Here is a 22,043-nt window from a genome sequence, read left to right as displayed (position 1 = left end):
GAACGGATGGATGCAGTGCTGGTCAGGCTTCTCTTGCTCGAGACGCGAAAATTGGAATGTGCAGCAAGACAGTAAGTCAAGCAAGGACGTCGGAGCACGAACATCAAACGCATGCATACCTCAGATGAAGTGAGGTTTGAGTAACGCTTCCAAGAGTCTTGTCAGTTACGGCCAAGAACTTCCCCTCGCCCGCCATACCAACCTCTCCGCCTTTCCAACGGAGTCTGCAAAATACATAGGGTGCGAGTGGAGGCTGGTTGCGACATACGTCTCATTGTTCGTCTCGCATGTTGATGCACAAGAAATCGCATCACGGGCCTTTGCGGAGAAAGAGAGGTTGGGGATGCGGGTTGCTATGGTCTAGGCGATACATTGGCGTACACTCGCATGCGGAAACAACACCAGCGCCCAGCCAAGAGATTTGCGATACGAACCCATGAACTTTTTTATGCCCGGGGAAGAGAGCAAGACACCAAAGTCAAAAAGATGCAAGCCAAGTCGTGATGGTTGGGGCTCTCAGAGTTCCTGGGCGTCGGCCCGTGTTTTGGTATGACCATTCTTTGCAGTAGTGCTCCCGCGCGCCTCTGCGTCCGTAAAAAAAGGTCTCGGCATTGAAAAAGAGGTCAAGCCATTGATACCAAGACTTTTGGTCAGAAAATACCTCGTCTCGGAACAGCATAGAAGCCAAGGCATGGCGAAAGGACGATTGCAACGAACAAGGCTGACAAGCAATCAAATGATCTGGAGGGTTTGCTTGGAACGAGAAAGAGTCGGTCCGGGGATTTGTCTGCTATTGCTTGTAATCGAGGTGTCTTGTACACTTCGCGGCTGCCGATGTTTGAAGTTCAATCAATCATTTGGCTTTTGGTGCTGCTTAATCTGGTTAAACGACTTAGAGTTGTGTGAATGTGATGAGAAGAGCGGTTTTGTTGGATCATCTGGGACATACCACCAAATACAGACCGTACCTATGTATCACAAACCGTTCGGTCTGGCCGACGTGTTGCAAAGTGCTCGGTGCTCTCTAGACGTATCGTCTGCAAGAGACCCATCGTGTCATGTTTCGGGTGCCTCTTGGTGGTTCGTGTGTCGAGCGATCAACACTTTGCTGACCATCGAGCATGAAACTACGAAGTAAGGCCGCGAGCAGCCCGCAAATAACTCCACGGGGCCCATGTCGTTCTAGCTGCCCTCTCCACGGGGCCCATCCACACTTCTATCGACTTGCGGGACAAGTCAATTCTTTTCGTAACACAAAGTCCTTCGCGGAGAGACAAGTTCGGTCGGCTCGTTCAGCACTGGTCAGCTTGCGAGACGCCGACTCGCCGTCGCCGATAAAGGGACGGCGAAAATTTTTCGTGATGTTTCATTTTTCCTGGTCGATACGATGTCCAATCGGCAAAGGATCAAGGGCTACTCGTCACGTTTTGCTGATCTCAATTGGATCAAGTGGGCACTTGGGCGTTGCTGACCACAGTTTTGGCTGTTTTTTTTTAATCAGGGCTGCTTTTGTTTATCGAAAAGGAAATTGTTAGAAAAACTGCCGAAACAATCACAAGACACAGGCGCAATCACAAAGCATGCTGGAACAGATGTAGTTTTTTGAAATATTTTTGTTTGGGGGTATTACTCTGCGAATCTACAGGGCAGAGGGGTGTGTTATAGACACTTTGTATGTAGAAGAAAAAGGAAAAGTAAGATTAATAAAAACTCCGGCGCATGAATTGAGCATCAAAGCATGATCTAATCCTCCTCTTCATCCTCGATCTTAGCGGCAAGGGTCCAGCGGTCACCACCAGTGGCATCATCCTTCTCGTGAACGAGAGCGACCTTGGAAAGGGCGGCGATGATGTTCTCCATCTTGGTGTCGTGCATGTTGCGGTTCTTGCGACCGAGGTTGTTGAGCCAGGTGATCTGGTTAAGAAGGAAGTAGACAATGGCGATGATGATGGTAACACCAATGGAGTAAGCCCAGACGACAACGACAGTGACAATGTCGGTCCAGCCATCGAGACGCTCGTTGGGGTAGAAAGCGGAAGGAGGGGAGGTGTTGTGAGGGTCACCGGACATCCAACCGAAGAGACAGAAGATAGTGGCAAGGGCGTCGACACCGAGGATAGCGAGGATGAGCTGCCAGTTGGGGAAAGTCTTGCCACCACGGGTGACGAAGATGAGCCAGTTCTCAGTAAGGGCAATTTCGAGGAAGAGGATCTCCTGGACGGAACCGAAGTTCTGGACGATACCACCCTCACGGAGGAAGAGGGTACCGCGAACGATCCAAGTACCGGTGGCGAGAAGGACACCGAGGATGACGGAGATGATCCAGATCTTGGGAAGCTGCCACTCGACGGGACGCTGCTCAGAGTGAGCGTTATCGTAGGCAATGGCGACGGTGGCCAAATCAGCGAAGAGAGCGAGGAAGACAATAAGATCGGTGCGGATAGTCTCGTTGATGATGATCATAGAGAGAGTAAGGTAAAGCTCCAAGTGCAAGCAGAGAGCGATACGGTACTGAATGTAGGACTTCATACGCTGGAAAATCTGGCGGGCAGTCTTGATGGCGTAGACGATGGTGGAGAGACCGGGAGCAAGGAAGACGATATCGGCGGCAGCCTGGGCAGCCTCAGTGGAACCCTCGACAGCGATACCACAGTCAGACTTCTTGAGCGAAGGAGCGTCGTTGACACCGTCACCAGTCATGGCAGTCAAATGACCACGCTGTTGGAGCATCTCGACGACCTGGTACTTGTGCTCGGGGAAGACCTCAGCGAAACCATCAGCCTTCTCGACGAGATCGTGCTGGGCAGTACCGGAGAGACCACCGTGGATAAGCTTGGTAGAGTTGTAAACCTTGGTACCGAGGGCAAGCATCTTGCAAGTCTCCTTGGCAATAGCGATAGCGTCACCAGTAAGCATCTTGACGGGAACACCGAGTTGCTGGGCCTCAATGATGGTCTGGGCAGTGTCCTCACGGGGAGGGTCGAACATAGAAAGCATACCAAGAAGGATCCAGGGCTCGTCGTTCTTCTTGTAAGCAACACCGAGAGAGCGGAAACCACGGCGAGCAAACTCGGTGGCCTTGTCCTTGAAGAGGTCGGAGGTCTCCTTGTCGCAGTCGGTCAGGTTGAGAACAGCCTTGGGGGCACCCTTGGCGCAAGTGTAGGTGTCACCACGGAGAGTGCAGATAGCAGTAATACGCTTGGAGACGGGGTCGAAGGGAGTGAATTTCTCGGTCTTCCACTCATCCTTGAGGATCTCACGAGCCTTGGGGTAACGCTTGAGGGTAAGAATGGTAACCTTGTCGATGGGGTCGAGGGACTTGATGTTGTGGGAAGAAGCGAGAGCGGCGACAGCCATCATCCAGTTGACGTCCTGGCCCTCGGCGACGAAAGGCTCACGAATGGAAAGCTGGTTGGCAGTAAGAGTACCGGTCTTGTCGGAGCAGAGAATATCAACACCGGCAAGGGACTCAATAGCGGTAAGCTTCTGGACAATAGCCTGCTGCTCAGCGAGGTAGGCAGCACCGACGGCGAGAGTGGTGGTGGTAACGACGGGAAGACCGACGGGGACACCAACAATCAGGAGGATAAGAGCGTAACGGAGAAGGGTGTTCTCAGACCATTCGGGGGTAGCGATGCCAAGGTTGCGGAAGAAACCACCGATCCAGGCAAGCATGATGAAGAACATGACGAGGACGAGAAGAGCCGTACCAATGGAGTCCATGATGGCCTTGAAGTGACCTTGGTCCTTGGCGCCAGCGACGAGAGTAGCAGTGCGACCGACGAAAGAGTGCTTGGCAGAAGCGACGATGACAGCGTAAGCCTTTCCGCGCTTGCAACCAGTGGTGTAGTAGACGACATCGCCCATGTACTTGTCGACAGCGAGAGATTCACCGGTAATGGCAGACTGATCGGTGGCGACGATGGGGTGGCCTTGGTGAGCAATGCCGGTACCCTCACCCTCCTCACCTTCCTCAGAGCCAGCGGGGTCCTCCTCGGGGTTCAAGGCGTGCTGCTCGCGGAGCTCCTTGTACTTGGCGAAGTCTTCGGGTTGATCGTATTCACAGATAAGACGGGCGTCACCGGGGCAGGTCATACCCTCCTCGATGATGACGATATCACCGGGGACGAGCTCACGGGCGAGGATGTTTTGCTCTTGACCGTTGCGGATAGCGGTACATCTCATGGCGATATCACCCTTGAGAGAGGCGACGACATCGGCAGCCTGCTTCTCCTGGTACCAACCGACAATGGCGTTGAGCACAAGAATACCGATGATGACACCGAAATCGATCCAATCACGCAGACCTGCTGCGAGAAGGACAGCAAGTTCCATAACTGCACGCTATTGGTTAGCCATTGTGTTTTGATTTTTGTGGATTTGGCTTGCGGAATTTGCGGGGGAAGTGGCCTCGGGTGGAGCTAGTGCAAGCCGCACCCAAGCCAGATCGACAGGCAAAAGCAAAAGCCAAGGCGAGAAAGCAAGACGTACCATAAAGAATAGGGCCAGTAAAGAATGACAAGAATTTAATAAACATGTTCTCCTTATCGGAGGAGATTTCGTTGAAGCCAAAGCGCTTGCGACGAGCCTCGACGTCGTGGTTCGAGATACCTTGTCTGATGTCGGCCTCAAGCCAGTCATCGGGGACGACGGTGTCGTTGCCGGCGGCGCCAGAGCTGCTCTTCTTCCAGAATTGCCAGCTCTTCTTGCCCTTGCCGGCAGCGGCAGCATCGCCGTTGGCGGCAGCCTCCTCGGCTGCGCGCTCCTTGGGGTCACGGTAGGTGGAGATGTACTTTTGGAGAGCAGTGTACTCGTCGAGGTCCTCGATGGCACCGGGGGCGGTCGACCACTTGCGAGAGGCGGCGCGGTCGTTGTTGGGAGCACCGTTCTCGAGGTCCTTGTCGCTGAAGGACACACGAGGGGGGTTGGTTTCCGACATGTTGCTGATGCTGCACTGGCAGACCGCGGTCGATGGGTGAAGGAGTGGGGTTGGTCGACTGGGTGAGCACCTGCGTGAGCGGAAGAAAGAATCTGGGATGAGGACGGGCGAGCTCTTTTGAAGGAAGGCTGAACAGCGTCCGCTTGTATTTTCCGTCGTGGCCGATTCTGCCGCTGGTGGTCAAAGCTCGCAATTCGCTGGGTGGGCTGGACGGCGTGCCTCAGTGAAGGTAATTTGGCGATTCACTGGAGCGTTGGCCGACTTGGTTTGGTGAGGCATTTTTGGCCCGAACATCAACAAGCTCCCAAGACCAAGCGCACGCTCGCTCCAACAAGCTCCACCCCAATCCCAGGCCGATCCAAGCGCACCGACGTAATCCCACCCAGCCGTGCTAACCGGACCCTCGTTAGCTGTGCGACTGGCCCGCCTTATGCCCAAACCGCCCTACTGCCTCGTCAATACCGTTGACTGTGCCCGCATCGGGCAAGGCGCACCGCTGTGTCTGTCAAATTGTTCAATTTGCTACATCCTGCCTCGAACATCCATCGCATTCACGCACACGACAAGCTACCTAGTCCATCATCACCATGCTGCGAGACGTCGCCTATCGTCTTCTGTGCATATTCCGTGACATAATTATGCCGCCCTCTCCCCCAACCTCTCCATTTGCTCACCATCTTGATTCGCTGTCACGTCTGCCGTGACTAGCCATGCTGCATGCAACTTCCAGTCAAAGGCGTCTCTGCCCCTGCTCTGCGACCATCATGACGTCCCCACCAAAAAGCAGTTCGCCGACGGTTTGTCCCCCAATTTGCTCTCTACGCTTCAACTCTCCTTCTTTGGGGTAAGATAATACCATTGCCGGTCATTCACCCGTTTATCGAACGGCCATCAAATCGTTACTCATATCACATATCTATCTCAATCCGATGGCCCCCAGGAGGTAATTGCTGAGCCTGGCTCGCCTTACGTCGGCCACGTTCCTGTCACGCATCTCCAAACCATCTCTATCTCGCTACTGACCGCTCTGTGACAATTGATGTTTGCAACTGGTAAGCTAGAACATCTTCCATACATTCAGCGTCGTGTTCGAAGTGTCGGGCCCTATCACCGGCTGCTCCCGCAGGCGGAAATTAGCTTTTTGCTGCCAAACCCGAACTGGACGCAAGGCTGTCATGGCAACCGGCTCGTCCTGCAAGTGCCCTTCTCTCTCTCCAACCTTTGCGTGGGCCGACAAGACTGGGCCCCCAACATTATTCTGACGCTAGCACTTCTTTGAAACAGATCTCTCGACAACGAACAGCTTCAAACTCTCGCACCCATGGCAAGCAAGCCATGTGCTGAGAGCTGAGGGCCCAGCCGAGTCTGTCATACCCTCCCAAGCTCGCCAAATTCACAACATTCTACGTTTGCCTCATTCTTCGTTGGCCGTTGCTAGACACTTCCGACGGACCTTCCGATACGTGCAAGACAGCCATCCCCAAAACCATTCCGCTTTAGCCATCGCTGCCCGTCTATGCCCGGCCAAAGCCTTTTCGTCATGCTTGTAGAGTAGTACCCTTGGCCGCGGATATCCTCCGTTCGTGTCTTTGGAAACTAGCGAAAAATGTCGCACATGAGCGCATTTTCCTGTCTGCCACCTGTCGGCTTTCGGCATCGTGAGAACGACAAAGATGCCGGCTTTCGTGCAAAGCTCGCAAGCCAGTCGGGCGGGATGTGCCCTTCTCGCACCAAATCCTTCTTCGGGTTCTCCATCGAGTCTTCTAACGGGCCGAATGCATGCTTCCGACCAATCAGAGACAAACAGTAGTAAATCTGGACCTCACCTCCTCTAGAGTGACCATCGAAGCTCATTGCTATCGAAATCGAGTCAGACGTTGAACCCTACTTTCTGCCAATCGCTTGACATGAGTTCTCATCCATACAGATCCCTCACCGTAATGTAGAATTTCCCAGGTCGTTCGTTTGGTAGAGAGTCAACTCAAGTAGCAGAGTCGCAATTTGCAACGTCCGCACAGACTATCGGCATGGCACCTGCGTATCATCAACGCCCAGCTATGTCCAATTCGCACTCGTGACGGACATTCAAAACAATCAGACCAACATGGAACTCTTTACTCCACGACCGTTGGTTAGGAGAGATAATCGAAATGGTACTCAGTATCACGATGGTATAGCTCGACGTTTACAAGCTCATGACCTGCCCCCCTGGATGCTTCCCCTGGTGAGATCTGAAATGACAGGTGGATGCTTCTCCGGAGATCTTGAGTGGAGTCACTCATCAAACAACTCATCTAGCGAAAGGAAGATCATCGAAGACCTGAGTCGCATCGCAACAGACTCGACTTGGTATTGAATCTCGTGTTTGTTTACCGCTCTTGTGAGAGGCTCATCGCATGACGTCTTCGTTGACCGTGTCCTCCAGGTTGATTCCTCGCTTCTCCATGTTCTTGTCTCTGGGGTCGGTGCCAGGACTCGCTCACCGTCTTTGGTTGAAATAAGATTAAAGCCCGCCAAGGGCAGAGGCCTACAGCGCACGATCTTCTCATGTCAGTCAAAGGACACGCGAGCCAGAGCAACAATGTTTTGTTTACTTGGACTTGCAAGACACAATAATGCGAGAACGTTGGTTGTCCCCTTGGCCACGAGGAGCTGATGTGTCGAAGGCTTTCTTCTGGTCTTCCAGAAATATCAAACGCGGGACACGTATAAAGCCTCGTACATCTCCTCCTAACAATGGGTCAGTCATCCACCTCCTTCTACATATCTTGCATGAAACCGTACCCCGCTCCCCATAATGATCTTCTTACGCACAGTTGTCGTTCATTGTGGTTATGCTTGCTCAAGAAACGTGCACCTGTCATACACTTCGACCTCGTTTCTCTGGTGGTGCATGGGGGACATTACTGTACTCCGCATGCCGCAATCACAATTCCTTCTCCGTGCTGGGTTTCCTCTCCACAGAGTGCAACCACGATATCATATCGACATTGACCATGCGCTGTTTTGACCATCTGATCTTATCTGCTGTGCCCAAGACCCTGACAAGTATCATAAGTACTGCTTTAGTTTTTGACTAACAGGGTCATTCATATGTTACTGCTACCGACATGTCACTGCCATATATATCACACCTGCATGACACTGCTGAGCACACTCATATTTTCATATTACTATTGATCGATGCCCTTCTGTACCTGCATAAGGCGCTCATATCCATCAATCGCCCTTACGGAAGGCGCTCTTAGCCCATCAACGATCGCGCACAAGAGATGGTCCTGGTAGGAAGCGGAACACAGAATAAAACTGCGTCATGCTGGAGCTCCAAAGAGAGGGCAACAATCCTTCGGTTGAGGTCCCACTCACAAAATCCTGGAGGCAGCCCCGTATACAGCCAATAGTTCGTCAAACGAATTTGGTTTGGGAACATCGGGCGAGATTCTGCCCCGTTCTCGCATCCGATGAAAGTCAGGCCCAAAAATGCGAGCGAGCCAATGGGACAAGAAAACTGTCAGCTGTGCCCTTTCTATTGATCGTCGGACGCATCGCCAGCCACCAAATTGGAATCAACAAGAAAATCGATGTTCTGCTTTTCGCTTGGCTTCCATCGCCCACTTATAGCACTTTAACGAAAACTTAACTATTCTTGTAAGAGACAGACTATTGAGTGATTAGCCGCGTTGAACCGATGGTTCCGCCGGTCCAACGCCGGGATTAAAACCGTGTGGTCGTTTTGTTGTTGTTTTTGCTTTTCGCAGGGAAGGCGACATTTGGCGGCCAATGTGTGACAAGAACAACAACCGATGAGTCCGAACTTCCGACCATACCAAGGACACGAAAGAGGCCTTGCCACTGATGATGATAATAATCGCTCGGGCCGGCGCATCCTTCGGGCCCTCTTCTTTCCACTTGGTGTTTATTGCGAGATTCGGGTTTTGGCCGACTACTCGCAACGTCTCGCATTTCTGTTTGTGCTTGCCGAAAGTCACCGAGAAATCACCCGTATCTTCAGTATCAAGATGTCGTCTGCTGAGGCAAGATGCAAGTCCATTTTTGGGAAAGCTGTCCCTATTGGATTTCGACGTCTTGCCTCTTCCCAAATGAAGGTAGGTGGTCTGACTCTCTGTGCTTGTTGTCGCTACTGTCCTTGTTTATTGTAAACACAACATCGTCAAAGGCAGTGCAATGATCTTCTCGAATGGACGCTGTTATTGACTCATCTGAATGATGCGACCGGACTCTGGATGTAGCAGTGCCTCCGTTTTGCCGAGACATATACCACTTGCGAATGTCCAACTCTACGACGATCGATTTGGCAGTCACAGCATGGCTTCATGCCTTTGCTGACTTCAGTAGCGACAAACGATGACAGAGTGTCAATGCTTGCTTGCTGTCAGTCACATCGCTTGGATGTATTGCCTTGAGATATGCTATCTTCGAGATGCCCTTGTTCAACCATCTGAACATCCATCGTAGCTCTGGGCCGGACTACAAAGCGGCATCGACAGCTGCAATAACAAGCAGCTGGAGTGCTTGCGTCGCGTCAAAATCTACTATACCATCACAAGTCTCACTGACGGTAGTGGACACAACCAAATAGCAGGTAAGACGGCGGGGCTTTTCGAGGCATTATGTCTCTCGATGGCCAGATGCTGGTGCTTTGCAAGGCGTTGGACTGTATGCAAGAAATGCTCATACCAAGTACAACTGCGTCGTTGACCAATTTCGAGCGGTATTCGGGAAGGTCAACTGAAGGTAAGTCAACTGCGAAGCCTCGTTTCCTTCCAGGACAGGAGCAGGTGCCACTTATATAGTGCTGGCAAAACAAGCCCTTCACCACATCCACACTGTTTGTTGTGACACCTCCAAGACGATTTCACAACAACAAAATACGTACCTTTTACACCTACTTAGATGATACAGCAGGTCTTGGAACTATGATAACCCACCCTTACCAGAACAGCCATTCGGGTAGATGGGGGGACGGCTCGTATGGAACATGCACCTTCCTTCGACTGTCGATCACGCCATGGATTTCGACATCCTTTGCTCCCGCAACCGTTTCCGTCAGAACCAACAAGACGCCATCTGAGATACACGAGTTCCAGCCATGCGGCGAATCGGAAATGCGCAAAAGGAAAGACGATGATGCTTTTTGGACAGTGCAGCTTTGCTCGAAAAGTAAGGTGAATCAAACAGCCAACCAACCCCGCCCTGGGGAAGCCCAAAGATCCGCGGCATACCCCTCATGTGGGCATGTTTTTTTCGTGAGGAGAAAAGATATACGCATCATCATCTTTTGCATCCTGGTTTCTCGTTTCCTTCTTTTTGTATCCTATCACGAATAGTGTCTTATCTACGCTAGCAACTCGCGACGTTCCTGTGGGAAAAAAAGAAAAAGCCATCATTAAAGCTGGTCAAAAGATAGCAGAAAGCCTGTTATAGTCATGGCGTCGGAGCTACCCTTCAAGGTGCGATCGCAAGCTACAAGCCCGATGCTGACTAGTTGTTGACTGTTGGTTAGTTGAACAACAAGGATATATTCCGCGAAAACTCTTTGGTTAATGGAGAGTGGCTCGAAGCACAATCTAAGAAGCGCTTTGATGTCGTCGGTATGTTGATGCAGCTACCAGGGTGATGCCCTCAACCATGATAATTGAGAGACTGAGATAGAACGACAGATCCTGGCACTGGTGAGACGTGGGCTACTGCTCCCGATAATGGTCCAGAGGACGTAGACAACACTGTCAAAGCTGCTCATGCTGCCTTCGAGTCCTACCGTAAAGTCAACCCTAGAACCAGAGCTCAATGGCTACTGAAGTGGGACGGCCTCATCAGAGAACACCGAGACGACATTGCAAAGATCGTGACCTACGAGACTGGTAAGCCTATTGCTGAGAGCCAGGCTGAGCTCGACTATGCCTTGGGTTTCACTTGGTGGTTTGCAGGCGAAGCCGAAAGAATTCAAGGAACCGTCTCTGTGCCTGCAGCACCTGGTCGTCGTGTGTTCACCATCAAGCAACCTATCGGTGTTGCTGTGGCACTGACACCATGGAACTTTCCAATCGCCATGATTCTCCGTAAAGCTGGAGCGGCTCTTGCAGCAGGTTGCACTATGATCGTCAAGCCATCACCCGAGACTCCTTTCTCGGTCTTGACTCTGGGCTACCTTGCCCTTCAAGCAGGCTTCCCACCCGGTGTCTTCAACGTCTTGACTACTAGTCTTGACAACACTCCGTCACTGTCTGAGGCTTTGTGTCGACACGAGCTCGTCAAGAAGGTCACATTCACAGGTAGCACCCGTGTAGGCAAACTAGTCGCCAAAATCTGCGCCGACGGACTCAAAAAAGTCACCCTAGAGCTAGGAGGAAACTGCCCATTCATCGTCTTTGAAGACGCCGACCTCGAACAAGCCACCAATGGTATGTTTGCTCCACAACCTCACACGACACCCCCCAAAACAGAACACACTAACCAAATTTTCAAATAAACAGCACTCATGGCACTAAAATGGCGCCACGCAGGTCAAGCCTGCATAACAGCAAATCGCGTCTACGTCCACAAACCAATCTACGGAAAATTCTCCCAACTCATGCTCACAAAGACAAAATCCCTCATCATGGGGCACGGCAGCTCCCCCACCACAACCCTCGGCCCCGTAACCACCTCCCGCGCCCTCGATAAAGCAGAATCCCAAGTCACCGACGCCTTATCCCATGGCGGTAAACTGTTACTCGGCAGCGGAGAGCGTAAAAAGAACTCTGGGGGTTACTTTTTCGAGCCGGCGATTATTGGGGATGCTAATGCTGAGATGTTGATTGCGGAGGAAGAAACTTTTGCTCCTGTGTTGGCGCTTTTCCCTTTTGAGACGGAGGAAGAGGTTGTGAAGAGGGCTAACGATACCTCGATGGGATTGGCGAGTTATTACTTTACGAAGAATGTGGATAGGACTTGGAGGTTGTTTGAGAATCTGGAGGCTGGCATGATTGGTATCAATACTGGTGAGTACTCTGAATGTCTGGAGAAACACAAAGAGTGTATTGCTGACTTGAGACAGGTAACTCTTCCGCTGCCGAGAGTCCGTTTGGAGGTATCAAGGAGAGTGGTTATGGAAAGGAGTCCGGTAAGGATGTCGCAGTCAATGAGTATTTGATTACGAAGACGGGCACCTTTACTCTGGACGGCCAGTACTAGGAATACATTGATAGGTTACTATACATTATCCTTGGCGATGCTTCTTCTGGAAGGTGCGATTTTACTCGCGACTGTGACCGTGATGTGGGTCAGATGTTGTGGCGGCAGAGAGCGCTCATGAGATCGTGACTGTTCTCGCGTCTCCAATGTTCAGAAGATTGTGCACTTCCTTAGCTCACTTCACTAATTGTTCCATTCATGCTCTTCACGGCCTTGCAACTCCCCTATGTTTCATTGAAGTAGTGCAGAATATCAAACTCTAACGCTATCGCCGAGAGAGCAGAACAGTAAGAGGAGGAAAGTGGTTACTGACCTGATGTCTTTCTCTTGCTCGAAGAAGTCCTCAAATTGCTTGAAGACGATCCCAACAGCCTTGCGAGTCTCGCAAAAGATGAGAACTTTTGAGCGCTGAAAGCCATCGGGAAGGGGATGATCAATCAACCACTTGGGGATGTTGTTCATCTCCTCTGCGGCGACATTCTTCCAGTCTCCGTCTGAAGTGAGGAACTGGTCGCGAGACTTGCCCATGCGAACAAGATTAAAAATGACGGAAGTCTGCCTGAGCAGCATCTTCACATAAGGGACGAGACACAGGGTCAAGTGGCTTGTGATAGTCTGTTGAGCTCCGTTTCGAGAGTGCTCTGAGAATGTCCAGGCCTCGTCTGTCATTGGACGCTTTACGAGACAGATGTCGTATCTGACAAGGACCACTCGTCATCACCGGAATTCCTTTTCCAACCTTGTAGCGACACGTCTCTGGCGGTCTGCTTGGCCGTTTGACGATCGGCGAGCATCTCGCTCGCTTTGATATCAGCGTACGACTGCGTCTTCAGAACAGCGACAAGCGCAGGTTGAGCTAGCAAGGTAGCGACCTTCAGGGCCAGAGACCACATGGATCGTCTGGACATGACAGAAGCACCTTTGGGATCGCCTTGCTTCCTTCCTTGAAGCGTACCGTTGATGAGCGTCTCTTGCTTAGGACCATATGTCAGAGACGAGATGTTTGAGGGTACGATCGAGGTCGTCGAAGCATCAGCGATGCGACGACTGAACATGAACTCGCGCGTGGTTGGCCGGACTGCGAAGGGATGGAACGCAAATTGGCCAAACGATGTATCCTGCAATGCCGCAAGACGTCCATTACGTCCGAATGCTCTATCGCAGGCTTCAGGCACCAACTGACTCTGTGGCATGACAAGGGTATGGATGTAAGCATTTTCTGAGCGTATCAACAACGAGCTGACAGCAGAGAGAACCGAAGTGTACTGCTTGAGAGCCAGCTTGTCAGAGCAAGATTTGGATAAGGTCGGAGGTGCATCAGGACGAGCAGGCTTTCGCCTCACCACACCTAGAGTACCAAAGTAGCCTCTTCCAAAGAGTTCATCAGGTTCAGCTTCAGATGTAGAGGTCCAAGGTGACTGGTCGTCTTGCTGAGCCATGGTGAGCTCCATGCTGGCATCTCCGCATGGCGCTTCGCTGCAGTACATGTGGATGGTAACACTTGGGTCAATTGTGAATGGTTGTTGTGTGGAAGAGGATTGGAGGACGTTGTCAGCAGCAGGGTCAGCACATAGCAAGACAGACTGATCGAGCAGGAAGCGATTGAAGGCTCGCAAAGCCAAAATCTCGGCGTGACTATCGTGCACGACATTGCCGTTCAGACCTTGGATCTTATCACGAGGCAGACACTTCATGCCAGTAGCCAACGCAGCGCATGTTAGGGCACCATGTCTGCTCTCAAGCACGATGCCGGCCAAGGGTACCCATTCTCTGCGGCCAGCTTTCAGTCCCGAAGACGGCAGTCGCGGCTTGCGATGTGCTGGCAGAGCATCAAAGGCAGCAAGGACACAGTCTGCTATTGCGTCTGCATGGACAAAGTCATTCCCAGCCATTTGAATTATGTCGTCAATGTGAAAGAATTATTGAATTTCCTTTTTCGAAATCCATTTGGAAGTCGCGTCTCCTCGTGTTGCGAACGTGTCAGTGATGTCATGAGCTGCAGGTACAAGCACCAAAGTGGAAGTAATTATTGATCTCCATCTGCAAAGCCCCATCACGCTCTTTATCTCACACACCTGATGCGATAGATGCCTCCGTTCGTCCCGCGCAAAAGGCGCTCGCCTTCGCCCGAAGCTCCTCCTGCCAAACGAAGAGAAACTGCCCGTGGCAAGAAGGCTCCAGTCGACAAGAAGCCACCAGTTGACAAGAAAGCGCAACTCGAAAAGAAGCCAGCCAAAGCGAAGAGCAGCGTCTTCGAGGCCGTCGACACCCTCACTACCAAAGCGACTGCTGAAGAGGCGAAGAACTTCTTTGCGAGCGTTGGCCAAGGCGATAGCGACGATGATGAAGAAGACGCTTCATCATCTGAGGATGACGACGACTTTGAAGATGTGCCCATGAAGGAAGCACCGAAAGAGCAGGACGAAGATGAGGACATGGACTGGGAGAACGCTATCCCAGCTCAGGAAGACACCGTCAACGACGACAGCGCCATCCAAGACGTCAACATTTCCATCAACGAGGACGGCAGTGTCCAAGCCGTTGCTGCTGCTGAGCAACAAGCAAAGGCCAAGAAGGGCCCCTCTAAAAGAGAACGCCAGGCTCGCATCCGAGCACATTGCATACACGTCCAGACGCTACTCTTCCACAACGCCGTCCGTAACTCATGGCTCAACGATGCCGAGCTTCACAAGATCCTGCTTGACAGTCTCAGCCAAGGCCTCAAGGATGAGATCGATCGCTGGAAGATCAACATGGGCTTGAAGGAACCACCTCCGAAGAAGAAGCAAAAGGGCAAAGCCAAGGGAAACAGCAAAGCCAGAGACTGGGGACAAGACGCCGATAGACTCGAGCCCGGCGTGCCCAACCTCAGCAGTGGAGACCCTCTACTTAGACTGCTCAAGGTCTTGACCGCCTACTGGAGGAAGCGTTTCAACGTCACAGCTCCTGGTATCCGCAAGCAAGGCTATCTACCTCAAAGACTCATCACCTACGAGATCAAAGCCTGGGACAAGAACAAGTCCAACTTCGAACGACATGGTGAGCGTATTGAGAACATCGACGAGTTCCGCAAGTGTGCAAAGGCATGTCGAGGTTCGCGAGATGTCGGTGCTCAACTCTTTACCGCTCTGATTAGAGCTATTGGCATCGAGTCCAGGATGGTGGCCAGCTTGCAGCCTGCAGGTTTTGGCTGGACAAAAGTCGAGGATGGCGAGATTAAGAAGCCGCCTCCAACTTCCTCCCAGAATCCTGTCGAGATCTCTGACGACGACAGTGTGACCGCCGAATCTCCCAAAGCCAAAGCAAAGCCGAAGCCGAGGAAGCCGCTCAAGATTGAGAAGCCTGCTCGAAAGTCCACTCGCAAAGCGGAAAATGAAACGGTCAAAGATGAGTCTAGTTCACTCTCTAGCGCTGCATCAGACGCCGCCGACGACGACGATGATGATGATGCATCAGTGATTGACATCACACCCGGAATTCCGCCAAAGAACACCAAAAAGTATGATCGCGACCTTGCATACCCTCATTACTGGACAGAAGTTCTCTCGCCTGTGTCAAATACCTACATCCCTGTCGACTCCATTGTCTTGTCGACTGTTGCTAGTACGCAAGAGTTACTTTCTACTTTCGAGCCTCGAGGCAAGCGTGCCGACCAAGCCAGACAGGTCATCTGCTATGTTATCGCACACAATCCTGACACCACTGCGAAAGATGTCACAATCCGCTACTTGAAAAAGCATCAACTACCTGGCCGTACGAAGGGCTTCCGAATGCCTGTGGAAAAGATCCCAGTGTTGAACAAGCGCGGTAAAGTCATCAAGACCGAAGACTACGACTTCTTCAAGCGCATCATGTCACCATTCGTTCGTCCACAAAATAAGCGTACGGCAGCAGACGATGTTGAAGAGTCCACTGATCTCAAGCCCTTCAAGCCAGCGACCGAGAAGGCCAAAGTTGCCACCGAGTCTTTGCAGTGGTACAAGCAGAGCGCCGAATTTGTGCTCGAGCGTCATCTGCGTCGTGAAGAAGCTATTCTGCCAGATTCAAAGCAAGTCAGAACTTTCACTTTTGGCAAGGGCGACAAGGAAAAGACAGAGCCCGTCTACAGGCGAGCAGATGTCGTGAATTGCAAGACCGTTGAATCATGGCACAAAGAAGGTCGCCAGATCCAGATGGGTGAACAGCCACTCAAGATGGTTCCTGTTCGCGCAGTGACTCTCATGCGTAAGCGTGAGATGGAAGAGGCTGAACGTGAGACGGGCGAAAAGCTCAAGCAAGGTCTCTACGGCATTGACCAGACTGAATGGATCATCCCACCTCCCATCAAAGATGGTGTCATTCCTAAGAACGCATACAACAACATTGATGTGTATGTGCCTTCCATGGTACCCAAAGGCGCTGTTCACATTCCTCTTCGAAGTACCGCCAGAATCTGCAGAAAACTCAACATCGACTACGCCGAAGCTTGTACAGGTTTCGAGTTCGGCAAGCAGCGTGCGGTTCCTGTAATCACTGGCGTAGTCGTGGCTGCTGAAAACGAAGATGCTGTCATCGATGCCTGGGAGATTGAGGAAGCAGAACGTAAACGTAAAGAGGACGTCAAGAGACAGGCTACTAACCTGCATCTGTGGCGGAAGTTCCTCATGGGCTTGCGTATTGTTGAACGTATAAGAACAGATTACGCTGGTCGATCGAATGAAGCTGAAGAAATCAATCCCTTCGTCAACCGCGACAAGCAAAAGAAGAAGAAGGCACCCAGAGATGAGATGACTATGGGTGGCGGCTTCGTGGTCTCCGGCGATGAGGACGAGGACGAGAAAGTCGAAGAGACGAAGGAAGAAGACACCAATCTCAGTCTTGGTGGCGGTGGTGGTTTCATGCCCGAAGACGAAGACGAAGATGAAGACGACACCAAAGCAGAAGACATCGAGATGGGCGGTGGTTTTCTGCTCGACGACGACGAAGCAGAGGAAGAAAAGAAGCCAGTCACCAGCTCGCACTTTGCACCAATGTCTCTCGCGTCAGCAGCTCACCGTCAAGCTCAATCCTCAGACGCAGAACCTGTAAAGGAGGAGAATGAAAGCGAGGAAGAACTAGAGGACGACGAACCTCCACCTCAACGTCGTAAACCTCGTACATCTGCCGCTGCCAAACCCACTACCAAATCAAAAGCAGCCCCAAAACCCAAGGCCAAAGCAGCACCAAAAGCAAAATCTGCACCCAAGCGTCCAGCAAGAAGATCGAAAGCCATCATCTCTGAATCGGAAGACGAAGCCGAAGACGAAGAAGACGAAGCAGCACAATCCTCAGACCTCTCGGATCTCACCGATGCATCTGAAGATGACGCCGCCCCTGTCATCAAGGAACGTAACTCATCACCCAAAGTCATCATCTCCCCACGCAAACCCATCAAGAAAGAGATTAAGAGTCCTTATTTCTCACATACCGAGGATGATGGCGAGGGTGAGGAGATGGAAGAGGATGAGAGTGAGGAAGAGGTTGTGAAGCCGAGAGCGACTACTAGACGTACCAGAGGGATGAATTAGTGTACAAGGAAAGTTTTAGGGATGTGGGAAGGAGGGAATAAAAGGAGGGAGGAGATACTTGCTTTTTTTCTGTCACGAGGTCATGAGGATGAGATACCCATGCTTATGCTTCTCTTTTTCTATATAATTAATGTGGAGCTGTCTTGCTGCCGGGTCGGTGAATCCCACAACACGCCCAACCTGGCATGGAAAGATGCCGGCAGAATGCAGTTCCTTTGGATGGTCGCCGATTGATGCATGTGTCCAGAGATCTGACAATCTGCAGTTGGCAGGCAGAACTCTCTTACAAGTAGGCAACGGACAAGTGTAGCAAGCTGTCCCGTCCATCGCACTTCTTTTGTACCAGCCCAGAAGTTCCTTGGTCGTAGCTTCTCTTAACTGTCTGGCGTTCCGGGTGATATTTATGATATCGCATAACGGGGCCCGGCTAGTCGATACAGCGGCGGTCTGGTCTGCAAGCGGTGGTAAGATGCTACTATACCAAGAACTGACGACAACTGGACTGTCTTTGCCAGTTTGGTAGTCGAGGTCGAAATCTGAACTAGAAGATACGGAAGCGTTACCGAAGTCTAACTCGATTATTTGTCTCCTTACTCTTTTTGCATATTTACTCCCTGCCGTAGATACTGCATCGTAATGCACAAGGTCGTATTCTACCATCCGGACGTGTTTCTCTAGCCGGTAGCCTAGAGATATACCTAGTTCCTAATGTGTACGTTTCCGGGCTAACCGGTACATGGATAGTATGTGAAGGATGGTATGCTCATGTGACAGCAGCAACCCAGAAAGTGATTCCTCACCAGCCAAATCCGCAATATCTCATAGCTATAAAAAACCAACCCCAACCACCACTCCAAGGACTCTTTTTCTACCAGACAAGCAGCAAGTACCTGCCAGTGGAGAAAAGGTCACATTTGGCTTTCAGAGATATCACTCAAGATTTATGAACGCCAACCATGTTGATATGCTTTGTGTGAGAGGCGGCGGAAAAAGTTGATCTTTGAGCGGAAGAGGCAAGGAGAGGAGAAACATCAGGTCCCTTACCACTTCCTTCCTCCCTCTCAAAAGTTCTGCTCTTTTCAACAAGAGTATCTGAAAACTGACACTCATGCACCACTTCAATGATATTCCATGGGGGTTAATTCAGACACTTGGGGAGCTTGGAAATAAGGAGTAAGTGATCCGATATCTCCTCACCAGTGTACGAAAAGTAAGTTGCTTTCCATCACACTCCTGCAACTAAAAGTCACGACAGTGGAGAGGAAGAGAGAAGGAGAGAAATAATCAGAGTGAAAAGAAAATGTAACACCTATGCCACAAAAGATGAAAATTTGTACATCTATAGAAAAAAATCCCGGGTATCGGAATAGAGAGAGAGAGAAACCCCTTCTTTTGTTAAAAACCAAAATAACGCCTTGCCGTTTATGTGTTCGTCATTTATGCATCAGCAGACTTCTTGGCCATCTCGAGGACACCCTCGAAAGTCTTGTTGCCACCGATGAAGCCGGAAGCGTGGACAAAGACACCACCAGGGACGCCGGAAACCTTGCTCAACTCCTCATCTCTGACACCCTTCCAGGCATCGGGCATATCCTTGCGGTTCTCGAAGCTGCCAGACTCGCGGCTGACGGAGCGAATGCGCCATTTGCTGTCGGCCTCGCCGTTTTCGGCAAACAAGACGTAAAGAACAGAGCCCTCGGTGGAGGTCTCCTTCTCGAGAGCGTAGAGGTGGTCGGCCCAGGGGCAGCCCTCGGGACGGTGGGGAACGACCATGATGCGGCCCTTGTCGTCGTACTTGAAGCGGTCGCCAAAGGCTTGCTTGACGACAGCGCGGGCGGGCAACCACGAGTGGAACTTATCCATGACCTCAGAGATGAACTGATCACCGCAGAACTGGGAGGCCTTGAGGAAGCGCTCGTCTTCTTCGGCTTGTGCGGCAGAAGGGTCCTTTGTGGCAGTGTCGGAGGTGAGGGGAACGGAGACGCCGCCCTCGAGGGTGACGCCCTCTGTGCTGAGGGAGTGCTTTGCTACGGCGACGGGCGAAGGATGTGAGTAGTTGAGGCGGTTGACGACGGAAGCGATGCTGAAACCACGGTCGGAGAACTTCTTCTCAATACCAGCCTTGCGGAGGGCGTTGGGGTCGTAGGCAGAGACACCGTTGTCGTTGGCGTCAAAGGCCTCGACAAAGTCGTCGTACAGCTTCTGGTAGAGGAGCTCGGCATCGGCAGAGTCCTTGGTGAGACCGGTGCAAGTGCAGATGATGTCCTTGCCGTAGTGCATGTAGACGAGACCGGCGGACGAGAGCTTGGTAGAATGGTCGGGGAAAGTGGTGGTGAACTCGCGCTGGTGGTGATCGTAGCGCTTGGCTGCGTCATCGTAGACACCACCGACATCAACAACAGTGTGGCAGGGAGCGAGCTTTTCGGGGTCGCGGGTGCGGACGAGGGTGCTGTTGGAGTACTCGGGGAGGAGGCGCAACAGGTAGACGGCGAGGGCCTCGTCGGCGTGGAAGTGGCCACTGTGGGTTCCGATAACAGGGCCTGACATCTTGACTCTTTTGGCTGCTGACATGTATTGACGGGAGAGATTGGAGGTGAATGCGATTGACGGCTTGTGGATTGATGTGATTGCTCGAAGGGAGGATGAAAAAGTCACTTGTGGCAGGAACATCAACAGTGGAGCTTGAACATTTTCAAATTGCGGAGCTCGCTGACCACCGCCGCCCTTGCCTCCATCATGCGGCTCTGCGGGTATGGCCGCTCTGTTTTATCAAGGCACTTTGATCCACTTGCTCAACCTCTTCTTTTCTCATGAGCTTGTGAGGTGCATTCTAGCTTGACCGCTGATACATCTCTCATCATGTGTTGAGCGACCGACAACTGTCTGACAGGAGTTGGGCTTCAGGATCATGTCTCGGCTTCGTGAGTAATGTGATCCGGTCTCAGTCGCTGTCCTGGAGACCCTGATCGTTGTCATAGCTCGACACGTGCTGTTCCCACGACGTCGCAGATCCCGGATCCGACCCACCTCTCTAATCTACTCTTCTATGTCCTCTCTATCCAATCGGCTTCAAGAGAAATGTCTGTAGACCCTGAGCCTGACGCTGTGTAGACGTACACCCTGAGGACTTCTTTTCCGTGAATTCTCCAAATGTCAATGTGTTGCGGGGAAGCTTCTTGGGAGTCTCAACAATCGATTCCGTCCCTTTAGTGAGCTGCTCGTCTCAGGTGGTTGGGACTGGAGGCTGGTGACGCGGTAAGAGATACTTGATCTCGAAACATGCTTTTACTAGTACTGCTGATTATCGCTGCTTACGGTGCTTTCTGCGAGCATTTCTTGGACGTGTTCAGGGTGCTTTTTGCACCTGCAGACCCTGATGTTTTGGCACCAGGAGGTACTACACTGTACACAAATCACAATATGACGTGCGCCGTGTCGCGTTGGTCGTGTCAAGTAGAGGTTTCCTTTTGCACACATCAAGTGTGGGCTTCATTTCAGAACATGAGGAGGTTGGACATCCGGGATAGCACGGCATCCGCTTTGCTTTTGATACAAGGTCCTGGTAGGAATCTGCTCTCTCTGACGTCTTCCATTATGCATGTTGCTATCCAATAGACACTTCCGGAGCTGATATGCAAGCTATGCAAGAGGGCCATGCATTTCCCCAAATTGTCTAGGTAAGCAGTAGGTGGGAATCGATATCTCCCAGTCAGGTTATCCAAGCCGAACAGGCGTCGTATGTTGTCGAGACACGAACGCCTGTCTGAACCTTCTCCTGCATGAGTTTGACCGACTGCAACAACACAATCGCAGACGTATCAATTCACCGAGTCTCCAGCGCTGTCAGCGCCATGTGGCTGTCGATGCTTCTCGACAAACTTCAGCTTGCATCTCAGCCAGCCGCTGTACCTCAGCATGCTGTCGTCCAGACTTTGCGAACCACTGGCCGTTGACCTAGATGCGCACCACGGGCCGGTTGTTGCCAAGAATCACAGTCCTCCGGAAAAGCACCCGTCTCTCGATTCCGCTCTGCTCCGTTTAACCATTTGAATTATTGCTCAACAACAATATTGGACCTGAATATTGGAACGACCAGAAGAAAATGGAATCTGTGCGAAGTCTTGACACAGAACACGGCCGTTGAGCACAGAGTGGTTGGCTGCTTCCTTCGTGCAATGATCACCCAACCTCCTGAGAAAGTTCTCTCAAGGAAAGTGTCCGAATTTCTCTTCGTCAGTCGTGATCAGAGCTTCACCAATCACTATTCGTTTGCTGTCAAAACAACACTCGAAGTCTCAGGTCTTGGGTCCGCCTGTGGCCACGTTGTGAATATTGAACTCAAATTCAAGGACCGCTTTGAATCT

At 51.6% G+C, this 22,043-nt stretch overlaps 8 protein-coding genes across 8 annotated transcripts; 3 read left to right on the top strand and 5 right to left on the bottom strand.

Annotated features, from left to right (window-relative positions):
- The first annotated feature begins 227 nt into the window (after nt 1-227).
- AUEXF2481DRAFT_43324 (uncharacterized protein) lies at nt 228-1,149 on the top strand. The gene has a single exon (XM_013485224.1). The coding sequence runs from the start codon at nt 692-694 to the stop codon at nt 1,136-1,138; it is 447 nt and encodes a 148-aa protein (XP_013340678.1). The 5' UTR covers nt 228-691; the 3' UTR covers nt 1,139-1,149.
- Nucleotides 1,150-1,743: 594 nt separating this feature from the next.
- On the bottom strand, nt 1,744-4,939 carry AUEXF2481DRAFT_7916 (uncharacterized protein; the record flags this gene model as incomplete). Its single annotated transcript, XM_013485171.1, has 2 exons — nt 1,744-4,337; nt 4,492-4,939. 2 exons carry the CDS (start codon nt 4,937-4,939, stop codon nt 1,744-1,746), a joined length of 3,042 nt encoding a protein of 1,013 aa, XP_013340625.1.
- A 2,098-nt stretch (nt 4,940-7,037) lies between these two features.
- Nucleotides 7,038-8,027, bottom strand: AUEXF2481DRAFT_438113 (uncharacterized protein). Its single transcript, XM_013485287.1, has 3 exons — nt 7,724-8,027; nt 7,534-7,669; nt 7,038-7,480 (listed from the first exon to the last, which is right to left on the bottom strand). The coding sequence occupies exons 1-3, from the start codon at nt 7,801-7,803 to the stop codon at nt 7,214-7,216; spliced, it is 483 nt and encodes a 160-aa protein (XP_013340741.1). The 5' UTR covers nt 7,804-8,027; the 3' UTR covers nt 7,038-7,213.
- A 1,885-nt stretch (nt 8,028-9,912) lies between these two features.
- On the top strand, nt 9,913-12,362 carry AUEXF2481DRAFT_43315 (uncharacterized protein). The gene is made up of 5 exons (XM_013485223.1): nt 9,913-10,410; nt 10,464-10,551; nt 10,621-11,361; nt 11,434-11,940; nt 11,997-12,362. Exons 1-5 carry the CDS (start codon nt 10,387-10,389, stop codon nt 12,131-12,133), a joined length of 1,497 nt encoding a protein of 498 aa, XP_013340677.1. The 5' UTR covers nt 9,913-10,386; the 3' UTR covers nt 12,134-12,362.
- Nucleotides 12,363-12,810: 448 nt separating this feature from the next.
- On the bottom strand, nt 12,811-14,025 carry AUEXF2481DRAFT_7913 (uncharacterized protein; the record flags this gene model as incomplete). Its single annotated transcript, XM_013485170.1, has 1 exon — nt 12,811-14,025. The coding sequence occupies one exon, from the start codon at nt 14,023-14,025 to the stop codon at nt 12,811-12,813; it is 1,215 nt and encodes a 404-aa protein (XP_013340624.1).
- Nucleotides 14,026-14,220: 195 nt separating this feature from the next.
- On the top strand, nt 14,221-17,679 carry AUEXF2481DRAFT_7912 (uncharacterized protein; the record flags this gene model as incomplete). The annotated part of the gene is made up of 1 exon (XM_013485169.1): nt 14,221-17,679. The coding sequence occupies one exon, from the start codon at nt 14,221-14,223 to the stop codon at nt 17,677-17,679; it is 3,459 nt and encodes a 1,152-aa protein (XP_013340623.1).
- Nucleotides 17,680-17,715: 36 nt separating this feature from the next.
- On the bottom strand, nt 17,716-18,728 carry AUEXF2481DRAFT_437889 (uncharacterized protein). The gene has a single exon (XM_013485286.1). The coding sequence runs from the start codon at nt 18,337-18,339 to the stop codon at nt 17,752-17,754; it is 588 nt and encodes a 195-aa protein (XP_013340740.1). The 5' UTR covers nt 18,340-18,728; the 3' UTR covers nt 17,716-17,751.
- Nucleotides 18,729-19,116: 388 nt separating this feature from the next.
- On the bottom strand, nt 19,117-20,250 carry AUEXF2481DRAFT_68899 (uncharacterized protein; the record flags this gene model as incomplete). Its single annotated transcript, XM_013485243.1, has 2 exons — nt 19,117-19,626; nt 19,717-20,250. 2 exons carry the CDS (start codon nt 20,248-20,250, stop codon nt 19,117-19,119), a joined length of 1,044 nt encoding a protein of 347 aa, XP_013340697.1.
- Nucleotides 20,251-22,043: the final 1,793 nt, after the last annotated feature.

Source organism: Aureobasidium subglaciale (assembly GCF_000721755.1).
Source record: "Aureobasidium subglaciale EXF-2481 unplaced genomic scaffold scaffold_23, whole genome shotgun sequence".
Lineage (NCBI taxonomy): Eukaryota > Fungi > Ascomycota > Dothideomycetes > Dothideales > Saccotheciaceae > Aureobasidium > Aureobasidium subglaciale.
Note: the sequence above shows the minus strand (reverse complement) of the source record. Positions and strands in the feature narration are given on the sequence as shown.

Excerpts from the sequence above, each read along its gene's own strand:
- AUEXF2481DRAFT_437889 (XM_013485286.1), bottom strand. The coding sequence starts at position 18,339 with ATGGTAGAATACGACCTTGTGCATTACGATGCAGTATCTACGGCAGGG.
- AUEXF2481DRAFT_43324 (XM_013485224.1), top strand. The coding sequence starts at position 692 with ATGGCGAAAGGACGATTGCAACGAACAAGGCTGACAAGCAATCAAATG.
- AUEXF2481DRAFT_43315 (XM_013485223.1), top strand. The coding sequence starts at position 10,387 with ATGGCGTCGGAGCTACCCTTCAAG. Across the intron at positions 10,552-10,620 it reads GAAGCGCTTTGATGTCGTCG|ATCCTGGCACTGGTGAGACG; the intron begins GTATGTTGATGC and ends ATAGAACGACAG. Across the intron at positions 11,362-11,433 it reads CCTCGAACAAGCCACCAATG|CACTCATGGCACTAAAATGG; the intron begins GTATGTTTGCTC and ends TCAAATAAACAG.
- AUEXF2481DRAFT_438113 (XM_013485287.1), bottom strand. The coding sequence starts at position 7,803 with ATGACAGGTGCACGTTTCTTGAGCAAGCATAACCACAATGAACGACAA. Across the intron at positions 7,670-7,723 it reads AGATCATTATGGGGAGCGGG|GAGGAGATGTACGAGGCTTT; the intron begins GTACGGTTTCAT and ends ACCCATTGTTAG. Across the intron at positions 7,481-7,533 it reads ATTGTGTCTTGCAAGTCCAA|ATCGTGCGCTGTAGGCCTCT; the intron begins GTAAACAAAACA and ends TGACATGAGAAG.